The 17,375-nt window shown below is 35.8% G+C and overlaps 1 protein-coding gene across 2 annotated transcripts; it reads right to left on the reverse strand.

The window, feature by feature from the left end:
• Positions 1-33: 33 nt before the first annotated feature.
• Positions 34-17,041, reverse strand: LOC135087901 (probable G-protein coupled receptor Mth-like 3). Of its 2 annotated transcripts, XM_063982751.1 has the most exons (9): positions 15,663-17,041; positions 14,763-15,004; positions 13,563-13,746; positions 11,737-11,815; positions 5,942-6,126; positions 4,332-4,524; positions 3,413-3,606; positions 3,069-3,095; positions 34-2,334 (listed from the first exon to the last, which is right to left on the reverse strand). In XM_063982751.1, the coding sequence occupies exons 1-9, from the start codon at positions 16,594-16,596 to the stop codon at positions 2,192-2,194; spliced, it is 2,181 nt and encodes a 726-aa protein (XP_063838821.1). In that variant the 5' UTR covers positions 16,597-17,041; the 3' UTR covers positions 34-2,191. The 2 variants fall into 2 exon arrangements, with proteins under 2 accessions (XP_063838821.1, XP_063838823.1); XM_063982753.1 differs by lacking the exon at positions 3,069-3,095 and having other exon boundaries at positions 15,663-17,040.
• Between the last annotated feature and the right edge of the window lie 334 nt (positions 17,042-17,375).

The following is a 17,375-nucleotide window of genomic DNA, read 5'->3' on the forward strand; positions in this document are numbered from 1 at the left end:
TAAAATTAAAAGGAAATAAAAAAAATGCATATCAATGGAATGAAAATATTTATTATATTAATAAGATAATCAAAATTGTATTTCACTTGATTCACCGAACATTAATATATTTTAATTTAATACATATTTGAAACAGATGTAAGGAGATATTTTAGGGTAGGAAAAGTCGATTCCCTCCCACATAATTACTCGGGTAGACTTCCTTATGTCCATAATACACGACGATACAGATGTTAATTTAAATACAGTATAGAGGCAGATGATTTAATTAAACAATATTACTTATTATCTAAAAAATATTTACACTTCTACAAAATATGACGGTCATATGTTGGTCACTACACTCACCAACTACATCTACGTATTTCAAGCTTTTGTCACTTTTAGAATCACACGTCATGAAACTTAAATAATTAATGACACGTAATTCCTAAATAACTAACAATAAATCATTAAAACAACCTATCAATATGCAGTTAATCTACTCTACGATTTCAAACGCCCTAAAATAAATCAAAGGTGCCTTTTCAAATTTTAACGCACATGTTTAAAGCTTTTTTTGTGTATTATAAAAATACTTAGAGATTACAATTTCGAATATGGTTGTAAATGCCTCACGAATTTCGTAACTACAAAGTCTTAAACTATGACTAGATCGCGTCTCTATCTTTAAATATTTTAAACTTAAAAATGAACTAGCCTTGTTATAAATCAAACCTTAAAGATTATTAAATTAATTTTAAGTTTTTAAGGGCGAAAGTGGAAATTGCACGCTTCGAAAAGGTGGTTTAATTCGTTAAGCTTCATTAAAAACTGGCGACACCATTCATCCGATATCTGTTTAAGAGACACTAGAATCTATCTCGACACTAAAACGAGAGAGATATTGTAAAAATACCTACTGCTTAACAAACTAGCCTATACATACAGGGTGGAAACGTTAAGTGATCTCACTCGATTATTACTAACCTATACAAGATGTTGAAAAACTGGTTACTGATTCTGAAAGTGCTTCATGAGTTCTTTCGAACGGTACCAATAATAATAGGTTACAGAATAAACTGGATCTATCTGAAAATTCAATGTTTCCAGCTTCCATACTAAATGTATGCCAGCCACACAATATTAGAAGTGTAATTTTTTTTATTTAATAATAAACCCTTAAACTCGTAAATTGTATTCTTATTTAAAATTATTCATGGAAAACATTGGTTTTAGGCTTTACTTGCTATAATATTGTCAAGAGATGAGTGTCATGACTGTGTACTGAGTCATGCATGACAGTAATAAATGTATGGAACGAAGAAGGAAACATTGAATTTTTGGATAGATCCAGTTTATTCTGTAACCTATTATTGATACCATTGGATAGAGCTTGTGAAGCACTTTTAGAATCAATAAACAGTTTTACGATATCATGTGTAGTTTTTAAAATAATGTGACTTTACCAAATGTATGGAAGCTGGAAACATTGAATTTTCGGATAGATCCAGTTTATTCTGTAACCTATTAATACCGTTTAATAGAGCTTATGAAGCACTTTCAGAATCAGTAACTAGTTTATTGATATCTTGTATAGTTTAGAAATAATCGAGTGAGATCACTTATCGTTTCCACCCTGTATATTGGGAAGTTAAGCTCTTACTACTCGTATAAGTTATTTAACTTGGTAGTTTAATTAGGATCCTCTTGCTGAAACATACCATGCTGCTCTACCATCTTTAGTTACTTGGGTGCAGCAGTGCTTTTATTGCAATTGGTTTATCCACGACTTTCCACAAGTTTTCACTTATGACTACTTTTCTTTCAATTACCATGTACCTACGTTATCATTTGAAGTAGGCATAGGTACATTGCCAGACACATTGGCAGTAAATGGCAGTCTGTTGTTACGCATGAATTTAAAGTAGGCACAACCTAGGGCAGGGACGGTGAACTTGCGTCGACCACGCAAACAAAGTGTGGCAATCTAACGCAGTTGTAATAAGTATGATTTTGCAAAAAAAGGTAGTCTACCTTGTTTGCGACTGTAGCTAGGTAAAGTAACCTTAAATAACTATTAATTAACATCGAGTCAAATTATTTGGTCGCATGCGATTGTTTCGCTCACTACCCTAGGGATGAAAAGTGGAGTGGAAGGTCATAGATGTTAGTTAAAAAACACCGTCTGTGAGGAAAACGTGTGGAACATTCAGAGTTGCTTAGCGTTGTTGTTAGGGAGTGAGACGCGGGCGTGCGCGCGCTCGTCAGAGCTGATGGTCCTGGACAAGAAGGTGGAGGAGGTGCGAGCCGTCGATGAGGTGCCGTTCTTCTGCGCGTCAGGTTTCTCCAGCCCTGTCAGATTAGTCAACATTAATATTGTTACATTACAATCCATGAATAGGTAACGAGAAACTCAATTCTAGTAACACTGAATATCCACTCAGAAAGATTAAAAAAACAGCTCGAGGACATACTCTCGCAAACTGAGGGTCCCATACCTTCATTACCCGTCTTTATCATTTCTCGGAACATGATATACTCACAATCTAAATGCAAATGCAACTCCACGGCAACGGACTAGCTGAGTAGGTACATTAACTTTATTACGCACTTCAATGGATTGAGTTTCTCATTACATTAGTTAGTAACAAAATGATACAACTAATAGCATGTTACGTGATAAAGCGTAGGAGTGTGCCAAAACATCGATCTGAAAGAGTGCATTATGTAACATTATATGATAAGATTATCCATGTAATTTTGATCTACTCAGCAGGACAGCAGAACCACATCACATCCCACCATTAACTATAATTTACTGATAAAGTTCTTAGTAAGATTATATTCAGGTTTTCCCCGAAGGTTAATAGTGTAAGCTTGGCTATTTAAAATAACCATGAATTGCTATGATCAAAATAGGATCAGATAGGGTGGGTCAAAATACCGGTGGGTAAGTTTCAATAAGTACCTAATTAATTAGTCTAGTTAAGCATAGCACCAACAACATCAATACTACGTCAATTGTAGCTTTAAAATAAATGTTATTAGGAGTAGGAAGACGGAAACTAAAATATAATCAGATATACTTGGATTTTTCGATGTCCTTGAGAAACCTGGAAAAGATTATGTTCGCTCTTACATTAACTACTTCAAACTAATTAAAGTTATGACGAAACAAAAACGCTTATCAAATACACCAATCTGATGAAAAATCACATGGAATCCATGTCCATCATTGTTACAGATAGGTAGTTACAAATTACATAACATTCGTAGAAATCGGTATGCGGAGTTAGACAATTCTAAGAATGGAAACATAAACTATGAAGCACGTAAAATTAACACATATCCCGTTGGATCTTATTTTTATTCACTGCTGTTTAACTTTGTACGGTTTGTGTAGTTATTTTTAAACGTAATATGTCCTTACCAAGCCTCTTTCTGATGAGGTAGTACAGCTTCGGTTTGAAGATGAGGATGATGAAGATGAACACGCCTTGCAGCTCGTTGACCATGTCGACAATTGTCCATATCCACTGGTCAGGGTTGAAGGCGAGAGTCGAAAGGAGCTCGGAACACCACCCAGCACCCATCACTACCCACAACTTCCCCGTCAGCACAAAACTGTGAGAAAACAAATAAAGAACAGTTTGTTACTCTATTAGTTCGCTCATTATTTGAAGACAAGATTTAAGCAGACATTTTATGAAGACAAGATTTAATAAAGGCTACTAACAACGCCATTCTTGTGGCCGAGTTTTAGACTGACGCTGTATAGGTTTGTTGTCGACACGACAAGAAGAAGAAGCCGACATTTGAACCCAGTTTCAATTCCGGCTTCGCGCAAAAAAAATACGTGAGTGAAATAAATACAAAAATACCAAATTCAAATTTGGTTAGTATGATACAAGTTTGAATCAGACTGATTGTCTGATAAGCAAAGAATGATTCCATTTTAACTGTCAATCTGAATGAGACATGTCAGATCCAGATAGGATCTAATTCAGACTCAAGGGTGTGACAAATCATACCCAAGAAGATAACACCTTAGTTTATTTTTCAGACGAACTAATAGCCAAGCCATCTTCCGAAGCTTCGCCAGACAATGCATTGTGTGGGTCTTTTACAACGTGTGGAATTTTGGATCTTTAAAATTAAAGCAACTACCTCAGAGTATTAGGTATACAACGTGGTCAAGTAATCTGCGCACCTGGCTGCCGTGACGTCACATCGACGCTCTGGTATGGACGGGGCGAACGCGAGGAGGTGTGCAAATGAGTGCGAAGGAGAGTCGCATTTCAGCCAGGTGCGCAGATAACTTGACTGGGTTGTAGGTACTAGGTACATACTTGGCCTTGTCGATTCGGAAGCGTCTCCTAACCCGATCGCCGACGGAGCCAGCCTGCAGCCTGTGCACCTCGGACTTGACGCGCGAGCAGTGTCGTGCCGTCAGCACCCACAGCACGAAGTTAGAACACGACACCAGGCCCAACGGGATCACGAAGAAGATGTAATGCGGCCAGTCCGACTCGGCGTTTTGGTCTGAAGAACAATTAGGACCCGTTAAATTCATTCCAAATTCTCCTAAGGTATAATTAGAATAGAAGACTTTACGTTCGGTACCTACTTGAAACTCATAATCCAATATTGGAGGTAGGTAGGTACTTAGTCATAAGTAAGGAAATAACAGAATAAATAATTCTACCAACTACGACATAATGAAACAAAAAGCTATAGTGGAATCTAAACAATGTTGGTGACCTTTTCAAACAATTTATTATTTAATTTGGTACAACTCTAAATTTTAGAAAATATCGAGTAAAATATGAATCATTACGTCATAATAATAACGATAGACTCAGATTTAACATTGACCTTGGGTTATTAATTGGCTTAAACTTTTCATTGTGTGCTCTTTAGTGTATTGCAAGTCATTTTATAAAAAGCAGATCATTATCTTCATCATCACTCTATCAAACAACCAAAGTCGAGACTCTACATCTCAGTTAAAGCTTTTTTTTTTCATTTGTTGTGGAGCAGTATATTCAGACTGTTGACAATAAAATAAGAAACGAACTTTTATACCACACGAAATTAGTTGGGATCAAACTTATTATAGCCTGACCAGGAACATAAAAACCCTCGCCATGTTGCGGAAAACTAATGGTACTAATTTCTTTTAATGGCAACAGTAACTGAAAACTTCATTGACATGTCACCTTGCATGTCAGTCTATTGCTGTCAAAGTGTAAACAAACTTTATTTTAAATGTGCGCAATTGATTTTGTGAATTAAATTGCTAAAATCTTTTTATAGTCGTGAAAGAAAAGTGGTTCACAATGTGTCAAAGTATTTGTCGAAGAGAAATACTAAGGGTTCGGACAATATTTTCATTGAATAATGTTTCCGACAAAGGTTGTCAAATTGACTGTCATGTTTATCGTATAGTACAGTCCACTATGAAAATTAGCTGTGGTTTGTTTCAACTACCTATTTTAAAATTTTCTGTCACTTTCTAAGTGTTGAATTTTATGGAATTGGGAAAGAAGTACCGAGTTTGAAGCGTTCATGACCAAACATTGCAGTTGAATATTCGAGTTCTGAATTTGATTATTGATGAATAATAAAATAAATCCTACTAGCTCGCGATTGATGGTTTCATTTAATTTATTTAAACCAGGTTACCTATAATAATATTTTTTGGTTAATTTATGAAAATATCAAATTAGCCCGTAATCCTGAATCCTGATACATAAAGTTAGCCTATTAATTTAACACAGGTACGACTGTACTCAGTGTTGCACTATCAAATGCGATTGACGCGCCTCTATGCCAGGGTTTTTATGTTCCTGGTCAGGCTATAATTACACTTCACTCTTTGTTAACGCGTGATCATTTTTCGAAAAAGTGACATATTCGTATTTTCCATATAAAAATAATGGTAAAGAAAACATCTCACCAGCTGCAAACCAGCACCTATACATGCCCATGTTTGCATCTAGAACGTCAGCCACTGGAAACTTGTCGAATAGGAACATTATGAGGGTGAGACTGACAGACACGCTCCACGCGTAGAGGGAGTACCAGCAGAACCGGCGACGGCCTGCGCTGCCCTTCTGGAGAGGGTTGACGGTACGGACGCTCCTGTGGCAAACATACACAAATTAATGGCTGGAGAAAAATTGCTTTCTTATAAACTACCTACTCATTTATTGCAATATTGCATCTTTAATGTGAGAATTCCTGTTATTAATGGAAAAGTGTTGTTTGACATTTTGTCATTACCTAGTATCCATCTCTACCCATAATAAAAATGTCTTTTTTTTAATCAAAGGAAATCAATTCAAATCATTTTTTTTATTCAGTATTAGGCCCTTTCCAGGGCACTTAAACACGTCCCAAGTAAGTGCTTGCCCTACCACCACTTCGGGACAACTTAAGGGCTGGTGCTGAGAAGTTAAGCGGTGGAAGAAACTCAGTCACCTTTGTCAGTCAATTTTACACGAGGCGAGACCCAAAGTGTTCAAAAATCCGAATGTCATTATTCGCTTGTTCTTCGCTCAAGAGTTATGAATATAATGTGTTATGTTTTACGGGTGGTTCGAATACATAGAAACACCACCGCTAAGCGCAACGACATGCAATAACTATTAACTTGGCTTGATTGAGTCGTTAAAGCTGCCATAACACCGTCCATTAAGCAATTTTCGTCTTTTATTAATAAAATATTACGACAAGTCTGTGTTGTCGACCTTACCCGTTTTTCTGAAACTAGGTGTAAAAGTTTGATTTCAGGACTTTCAGGCAAAACAATCTTGTTAAACTACGAGTAATTGCACTTAAAACTTGATAGGTACCTACTTAAATATGAAAACCTAACATTGTTCACAATAACTTGGCATCACAAGTAATAAATCATGACTAAGTAAAAATCAGAGGGCTCTTGATAATGAAATCAAGGTACACGACATTTTAGTTAAAATGAGTAAAGCATGGTTACTTGAACTGTTTTATTGGTAACTGTGTGTAACCGTGTTAGTGGGCTCTTCAAACAAACTATGAAATCGTAAACACGCCCGCGCGTTAACATTTACCATACGTTTGTATTTTAAATGCTATTATAGTAACGACTCTTCATTGGAATTATCGACATACCATGCAAAAAGCACAAAGCGTTTGTAAACAAATCATAGTGGATAAGCTCTTCGAATCCGTACAAATAAGTTTCTAAAGTTCCTGTTAATTAATACAAATTCGATCCTCCCTCTATAAAAAGTTAAATTAATTAGGCTTTTATTAATGTATTTTGATTGACGTGTTCTATGAATGAGTTTCGTGAAAGCCATAATAGCCATGTCCATGGCGGAGACGCGTCACCCCTCAATTAGCTCCACCCACTTAGTGGCTAATAAGGAAAGTGACTTTTTTAATCCTGTCAGTTTATTAGATGTGATGTGACCTAATTTTATTTCTATTAATGCTATTATGTTTGACCTTTTAATTGCCCTCATTTTAATTCAATTAAGAACTAAAAGCTTTGGTAAAATGACCGTGTAGAGTTTAGTAGGTACCTCTAAATTTAGTTTACACCTATTAATTCTGTCTGAACCGTCTGACAAACGCCTAGTCTTAATATATTTATTTAAAATCGTATTAAATAATCATACAACATTGTAGAGGGCTATTGATATGTTCATATTTTTTAAAATGATAAAATATTACTACATTCATATCAGATCAAATAGGTTAGATCAGAAGATTAAATATGTTCAAATTAAATATTTACCCAGTCAACATGCCAAAAGCTCATGCTCAAGAACAAAGTAATCATGAGTGCAAACACGTTCAAGTGTCTAAATAAGTTAGGAAAGTAATTTCAAACAAAATAGATTTCATCAGCTCCGATATCTTTGTTAATTAATTACTTATTGAATAATGAAACAACTTTGTGTTACTGTTATGATAAATCATCCTCATCTTAAAGAAATTAACTCATCTACACTGGAAAGCTTCCAGTTTTTTTGGTTTAACCTTGACAGATCTGAGGTCCTTAATTCAAAAAACCGGTACACACACACACGATCGCTATATTTAGAGCTTCACAAACAAAAGAGAGAGTTGAACAACATAAATCATATTTTTGTGTTTTGTTTTTCAGTAGGCTTAATATTTGAAAATTTCAAGCACTATTTCAATACTTGTTGTAATAACTAAGTAAATAAACTATTTGATTTGAATAATACATCCGTAGTACTCGTAGCCAGGACAAGACAAGCCAGTTTTGTGTAGTGTTAAAAGTAAATACCTATTGTTACCTTGTAAATTAATAAAGCACTAAAATTTTATGATTCTCGAACCTAAAACAAACGCAGTCTAAAAATAGACTTTCAGCCAACTGCAATATTTAAATATGGACGTTATATTTACATTTTTAGCTGTACTAATAAGCGATGAGCTCTGCGCAAATAGTACAATACTGATTTAAAGTAAACAGTTCGGTTCGGTCAGATAAACATTTGTCCACATTGCGACAAACGGGCCAACGAGGTAATATGTTCTTAGGAATATATGTTACACATACAACGAGCCCTTGATAAAAACCACTAGACCTACTTAGAGGATACAAACCTCTGTCAACGCTTAGTGATAAACTATGTAAAAACGTTGATAGTTTATTAGGATACTATCTGGAACTTTATCCAGAACCCGGGAAAGTGTCCGAAAATTTTATACTAAAACCCTTTATGCTTAACAAGGGACGAGTGGTTCATTCCAACTTACCAAATAATGAAAACAATGGCTTTAACTTTATTCATCGTACTAAAAATAGTAACACCATCAACCTATCTCTCGCACGTACTCACTAAATGTTATGAAACATCTCTATACAATTTTAATCGATGGGTACACAGATTACACATTTTTATATAAAAAATGCGTATGTTGAAATTTCTATGACGTATTTGGTCCGTTAACACTGGGCAACTCGCTTCCCACAAAGTGTTTATTTACAAAAGTGGAAGATTACTCATGAGTTTAACGCGGGCCTTCTTACGAGGGAAATGGCGAATTCTGATAAAACAAGAACTAGTATCGGTAATCGGATTTTCTTAATTTTTCAAATGTTTAGCTTGAATTATCCAAAATTAAAAATATCCCGAATTACGAGTATGTATAGAAAGAAAGCCGTCTTGAATATTAGTTGGAGCTTTTATCTATAAATAAGTTAAGTAGTCATAAATTATAAATAGTCCGGCATCTATTTTGGAATATTTATAGTTAACAAGTGTTTCACTATGTTTAAAAATGTGGGTAATTTATATTATGTATGTCATAATTTTAAAGATCTGTTATCATAAACATGATAATGTTAAGAAAACATATCTATATTATATGCATAGTTACGCAAAGAAGCCTCTGGGAAGCGTCTAGGAAAACTCTACTTAGGAAAACTAATGCTAAAGAATTAGTTACTTGGCGAAAGCTTAGTGATAAATACCAATGCAAAAACATTTATCAGTTAAATGTGGATGACGATCTGATAAAAAAACATCTGGACATTTTGCGACTTGAAAACCCTTTGTGAGACAGTAACTTCTTGAAAATGTAGTCACTTACGAAGCATACATAGTCACAGTTTTTCATTGATTTTATAATTAATTATTAGCATCACGAGTTTTAATTAAACTAAAATTTCAGAATCAGACTACGAAGCTCTACCTATCGCATTTATGACTATTCAGCCGTAAATTCAAAGTAAGACATACTTTGAAATCTTATGTGGGCAATTAGTTGCTGAATATATGCTAATGTGCCCAATTACCCATATTTATTATGACGGCACAGTGAGCTATAACTCAAATTACGATGTCTAGGATGAATGAATCACATAAACAAATATTCACATGCATGGTTTTGTTAAGAATGGGAAATACTGATGTCATCATCTTAACTAGCACTAATGTATGTGTCGCAGTCGGATTGTATAATCCGCCGTTTTACATTACCACTAGGCATTTTACATTACAGCTCTGTTTTGTAATACGGCGGTTCAACGTTTAGGCGGATTGTCATTGCGATACGTTCTTCAATACGGCGGCCCACGTTTAGCCGCATCGTACTACTATTTAGATTGTAGGGTGACCATACTTACAAAATAAAACAATGTTTAATGAAAATAAATTTAAATTTTAATAAGACAGATTTCTTCTCACGAATTTCCTTAGTAATTAAGTAACAATTATTATCTTCGTTACTGTAAGTAAGTAAATTATATGTATATTTGGCTTAAGTCATTTAAACTTTTTTTTAAATTAATAATGTAATAAATTATTTGGCTTTAGTCATTTTTAAACATAATGAGTAATCACAAGGTACAAACATAGCTCAAAACTAAACAACAAACAAAAGATAGCTCAAAACTATTAAACTTTTCTAAACATTTTAAGAAATGATAATATCTGGCTTTAGTCTTTTTGCACCAATAATATTTAGTAGGATTCCGCCGAACACCAGAATCCATAGCCACTTTAGCGGTTTTGATAACCTCCAAAACTCGGTCCCTTGTCCACGGTTTTCTGACTGTTCCACATTGTGAAGAATAGAAATTATTCAATTGCAAGTTAAAATTGTTCTTAAACTCACTGTCGACACACATATTTATAACGTTTTCTTTATTAGATTCAGAAATAACTCCGTAATTTAGCAACATATTTTCTGCATCCGACGCCATTGTTGTTGTTATGTCAGGCAGCGCCACGTTATTGAAAATGGGAACTAAAAACTGTCAAAGCGGCGGGTAATGACACGCTGTTTTACATTGCGGCTAGCCGTATTGAAGAACGTTTGGCGCCGAATACATTCCGGCGGATTTTCATTCAGCCGTATTCAATCCGCCTAAACGTTAAGCCGCCGTATTACAAAACAGAGCTGTAATGTAAAATGCCTAGTGGTAATGTAAAACGGCGGATTATACAATCCGACTGCGACATCTGCATCTGTGCATTATATACCGAGCTTCTAATAAAAAATATTCATCTGTATACGTGGTTTCTCCGCAAGTATTTCGTTCTATCACAGAAAGTTTTAACCGCACGACGTGACTTAACATTTATTAAAAGCATAATTGAAAATTAAGTTAATCCCATTTTTTTAAAGAACCCTTACAAATTAACTTCGATAGACAATAACGCTACTAAATTATTCGCTCATTTGGACACAATATTTCCCAAACTTTAATTACAAATATTGGATGACGTACTCCCTACACACTAGGTCGTGATTTTAAAATACGCATTATTTATCAGTGACTGTGAATGATAATGAAACATAAACAAAGTTATTTATCGTTCCGAAACGCGTCATTGGCTTTTTTTACAATCATTAAGTTTAGGTACTTATTCACATATTTATTTTTATTTTATTATAAGCTAATATTGGTTAAGTATGTTATGAATTATTAATTAATAACTAACATAAAGTAAGTTAACTAAATCAGGCATCTGCCAAATTGGTTATCGATGGTGGTGATTGCGGGCATAGAATTATCGAATTTGAAATTATTTGTTGGGTTTCGGTAGGTTTAAGTATTAGTTCAAAGTAAAACCGTACCCTGTGGCGAAAAAACACAAGTTCATCACTATTAATAAAAGAAGAAGAAGAAGTAAAACCGTGATGGAAATTAAAGTTAGTAAATGATACTTGTGATACAGTTAGTATTATTTAGCTGAACATCATGTTAGAATCAGAACTTACCCAAATGTCCACCAGATGTCGGCACACATGACGTTAAGCCAGGCGAACGCCGACACGAAGCCGAAGTAGATCCCGTACCCTGAGCAAACAACACATTCGCGATAATTGATCAACTCCGAACGGTCGGCGCCGCACACACGCTTTTGTTCTCAAATTATCCCGAAACAGGGTTGCCAGACAAATCAAACAATAATCACATGATAAGAGTCCTCTGGGATCGTATTTATCTAGTTGATTAGAACTTATTACATATATTAATTCCGCTTTCTTAGTCATAGGCAGACGAGAGATAATATTCATTACATACAAGACACTCCAGTGGGTACATTTGTATATCGTACACTGTAACTCATAGATAAAAGTAATGGAAGGTCGTGGGTAGTAGAGTAGTGATATGTGCAAGAGTAAAATCATGTTCTAGATTTTTTATTATTATGAAGCAATATTTCCTGAAAGCCACGATAGCCCAACGGTGAAGGGGTCGGACTGGCTGATTCGTGATCCGAGGAACGGGTTCGAATCCCGCCGCCGCTCGACTATTGTGGTGAGCTCTCTCGTAATACAAGCACAGTTTATTAAGATCGGCAAACGGGACTATTGTAATTTGTGCAATAACAAATTACTAATAATCTTTAAAATAAAAGAATATTAATAGAAATACTATGTGAAGACACTGAGCCTCGCTAGAGACGGTAAATCCAAAGTTCCAATTCATAGATCATAGTCACTTACTATCAAAACTTATTATGCACTTCTCGTAATTCATCATAAAACAATGACAATGATTAACAATGTATTTAACTGTAGAGAAGGTGACATAATCATATTGTGTAGAGCTAATAAAGTGTAGGTACTCGTAACACAATACATTTAATTTCTCAAAGACAGGATATTGAGTTCAACTAGTAGATACTAAATCTCAATTACGGACCACCTCAAAATAATTGCAGTTAGAATATGATTTTTTTTCTTATTTAAAAAAAGCTATCTTTTGTTTAAATCAAAATAACTGCTTCGGTATTTACAAAAAAAAAACTCGAAAAAAGATCAAACCCTAGTTTGATAAAGGAGATCAAATTACCTATCAATGCTTTTCATTCATAAGCTACTTATTTTTTTGTGATTAAACGTTTTGAATCCTCTTGTCAATGTGTTTTGGTATACAGAGCTACGGTGATTTATTAACAATAGACTACCTACGCATTTCAAAGAATCTGGGTGATGCAGGTATCTCAAGGAAATTACTCAGCATTTTGATTTAACATTTTGTTAACCACAAAAAATAGGAATTCCAGTTTAATTAGCAAACTCGTTTTCATGAAGGAAGTTATTGTATGGAGTATTCAAGCAGGACAGTATGATTGAGTTATTGTGCCTTACCTATACACGGTAGACCAGATTAATATACGTTGATATCTTCATGTAGAGTTCTCGGATTAAATTTCCATGTAGGAATAGTGTAATTAAAATTACTTTGTATATATTTTGATAAAGATATTGCAGGTTTGAATCAGTCTGATTCGTTCATTACAGCCAAGTGATGGACAAAGGCCTCCCCGATTCGAATTTCTTAATCTGAGTATCGAAAAAGAATCGTGATTCCATTCTTTACGCTTATCACAGCTCGCATAGAATAACAGTTAGACGGAAAACAGAGGAAGGTAGGAAAAGCAGATCAATAAGCTTTCAGAATTATAACACGACACAACAAAAATAACAAAAAGGACCGTTAATAATGGAAAACTTTGGGGAAGGCCTTTGTCCAGCAGTGGACGTCATTTGGCTGAAACGACAACAGCAAAAATACAGTTAGGTACATCACTCACCTAGAACAGTGCAGAGGGTCCGATTACTGACGAACTCGTACTGTGCGCGCGCGAGACACGAGTACGCCAGCAGCATCATACTGACGTGGCAGATCAGGTTCCTCCCGTGCAGGTTACGCAGCTCCGGGATCGCGCAGTAGACTATCAGCGTCAGAGCCAGGCACACGGCTGACAGGCTATTAAGCTGGAGACAATCAAAATTATTTAATATTTGGATCGTTTTGCTACAATAGGGAAGCTTGGCCTGCATCTCATCTAGTAGAGAGAAAGTCATGATAGGCTGATGGTAGAAGTGAGCGTGGAATTCTAAATCACTGAAGATCTTACTTCCAACTGTGGAAACGATTAAACAATGATCGAAGCGAACAGCATTATGGCAACTAAGAGAGGTGGGCTTAGAATAATCCTTTACCACCAACCGACTAGAAATGTTTGCCCCGCTGGGAATTCAAACCGAGCCCTCTAGAAAGGTGCCACTAGACCACAGAGGCAAATTATATGTATACATACTGGGGTACTTTAACTTAGAAATTTATGTTTATGAACGCCAAAAGAAATAGACATGCGTAAGCAATCGTAGATTTTGAATGCACTGTTTATTTAAAATAATTAATTTCAATATAAAAGCTTTATATTGAAATATCAATGAAAGTGACTGAAAGATTGATTGAAATTATTTTAGAAACTGCTTTTAAAATGGACCATAAATACATTTCATATAGTACAAAACTGAACAGTTATAAGTTGTACCTAATCAATCAACTAATTTTAATGAAAATAACAACTCAAGATCTCAGAAAAGTTCAACACAAGGTAAAATTATGTTCAACAACATGATAAATAAAAAGAGGAACCTTATACCTTACTAACAATAAGTAACTTTATCTTGGGATAGCATAGGTGTAAAAGGAAAGACTACGTTCAAATTGAAATTAATGAGGGGGCTAACGGAAAACCTGAAACGTCAAATGTCATGTTACCTAACATGTAGATAATAGAATTTAATAATTTAGAAATATCACGGCACTATACCTAGTAAGTAATCGTCAATCCAGCCAGTGTCGTATATACTCGTTTTAGCAATACCCCGCGGTATATTAATGACGACGTGTGACGAGAAAATTCCATTATTAGTAAGTAGGAAAATATTTTATTTGATTAATTGATTAATAGGCTTGAATGTATTCTTAGAAAACTTACCACAAAAGACAACCTGAAGTCCTTTATCAGCGCCTCCTTGATGAAGCACGTGACGGCCGACACGTACGGATCCACCCCGCAGAAGCTGGTGTCGAATACTTCGAGGCAGTAGTCGCTCCGCACCCCTAAGGCACTTTCCATATCACCGTTCCTGGTGAGGTGGTGCCAGTCAGAAGGATACGACCTGTTTAGCGATATCTTGCCGCTCTTGCACTGTATATCTGACCGTAACCCCATTATATCTGTGGAAAACAGTTCACTCCTTTAAAAACTATTATACTCTGTAAATAAATAGGTACAACGTGAGATTACTTGGAAACTTTAATAGATGCAAATGTAACTGTAACAAGTTCGAAGACTAAACTCCTGCCTTATCTTTGACTTCTTCGTAAATTACGCTTTGTTCCATAAATCGGTCTAATGGGCCGTAACATCTGAGAATATTGTAACCGCTTAACTACATTATTTTTAGGGTTCCCTACCCCAGCCCAGTTTAAGTACGAGTACCTACTCGTAGTTAATGTTATAACCGGCAATAGGAAATTTACCCTTTACGCTTCATGAGATACACATCTCACTGACCCCACAATAGTATTAGTAGCCTATGTTTTGATAATATCCTACTTCTATGTCTTCGTAAGTATAAAATGTAACGTATTTTATCGTTTTACATGAGCATTCATACTCCATGGTGATAAACGCAAACAAGTGTTTAATAATTAATCAATGCAATATTGAAATTGTGGTAAAGATTAATTATGTGTAATAAATAACACAAGATAAATCATTAATGTAATGTAATATTCATCATTCATTATCTTTATTTGAATTACTGAGTATAACAAATTATCCCTTTTTATATAAATAATTTTCGATTTAATAGCTTAGCTACTAACTTACCTCCAACTCCGTATTTGCTCTTCGTTCGATGGACATAATCGGATAAGTCATACAACACCTTGTCATCTTTATTAGGCACACACCGACCAGCTAGTGTTCCACAGTGGAAAGGCAAGTAGTGTTGTCCTACTGGGCAGCACTTTCTAACACACAGGGCATCAAACCTGGAGCAGTCCTCAGTGCACACCCGCGCCACCAGCCCCCGACTATTGTACTCCCGGTCCACGCACCAGTTGCCTTGAGGAGACTGTCCACCACCACCCTCTCGGTTACGGTTCGAAATATCTAATCTTCTCTCCAATAAAACTACAAAGAACTTCTCTTCTCTCAATTCTACAGCATATTCAGCTGACTTGCATTGAAGTCCATCGTCGAATTCATAAACCACGCCACTAAACGCTTGAAGCTTTTCTATCAACCACCTCTCATCGTAACCTTCACCGCCTCTTCTGCACATATGAAACTCGGTGTCATACGTCTGTCCAGGTGGACAGCACTTCCGGATATTAATGACTTTTACGCTAGATTCATTGTTAAGCTCAGTTCCATTGCACACTAAAGCTATTGTCTTAGGAATCACTTTTTTCACCGTCCCATTGATTATTTCCACAACGAGTCTATCATAGCAATAATTACTGCTTTCAGATAATTGAATATTACCATCATAAGGAATCATTTCAAAATCACATTCCATAGGCATACCATACTCTACAGTAACGCCTTCGGACACAAAAAGAGTAGGCTTTGGATTGGTAATATTGTATACGGTTTCAAATGCACTATCGAGGCATTCGTACGAATCTTCAAGATTTACAACATCCGGGTTCATCACTTTTATCAGATTCTGGCCCTCCGGGCAACACTTGCGAAAGGTTGGAAAGTCATTATTGGCACTAGCACAAACACAAATATACAAAAAAACGATTCGCCACATTTTTATATCGTAACCGGTACGAAGGCAACGCGGTAGAGTTCGATTCACAACAGGTAGTGGATGTCGGTCGGCGCGCGGAGCATCGCTGTGGCTGGTGGGTGGAGCTGCGTCCGTCGAGGCTGACCGGCGGCGGAGGAGTGAATAATTCGGCAGTGATCCCGGTGTGCGGCGGCCGCGGGAACCCCAGAGGCTGCTGTGGCCTTGAATTCAGCGAAGTGGGCAGCGATCTACGCGTCTGAATTCACACGCTTTTTATGCAAACTTCTCAAAACTTGCCGTAAGCTCTGTGTTCAGTGCAATAACACAACAACAAATAAATGCAGTTATGTAATACACACTTCAAACTTATAATATCAACAATTTCTTCCCCTCCTCTTTAAACGAAGCAAAGGTACGCGCACGTAAACACGATGGGTACGCTAAGCGATGTCGTGTTAATGTAACAAAGACGACGATTCAGAAACCGAACTGATAAGTGATAAAATTCTGATTGATTACCAAGAATCTAAATCGTATTCGTAGATATAAAATGTTTTGCTCATCGTCACCGATTGTTGAGAATCGTAGGTAATTTTAAAGAGTATCGATAAAAAATACTTATCTTTAAATATCATACTGATAAATTTTACAGTACTGAACTAAAAATATAACCACGTGTTTTGAAATAATCCGGTATCGCATGACGTCATATTGATCCAGTTAATAACAAAGAAGCTAATGAAATTAATAAAAATAATTAATCTTTTTCACGTCGCGTCGAGCAAGTCAACTGTATCTAC

Source organism: Ostrinia nubilalis, chromosome 3, assembly GCF_963855985.1.
Source record: "Ostrinia nubilalis chromosome 3, ilOstNubi1.1, whole genome shotgun sequence".
Taxonomy (NCBI): Eukaryota; Metazoa; Arthropoda; class Insecta; order Lepidoptera; family Crambidae; genus Ostrinia; species Ostrinia nubilalis.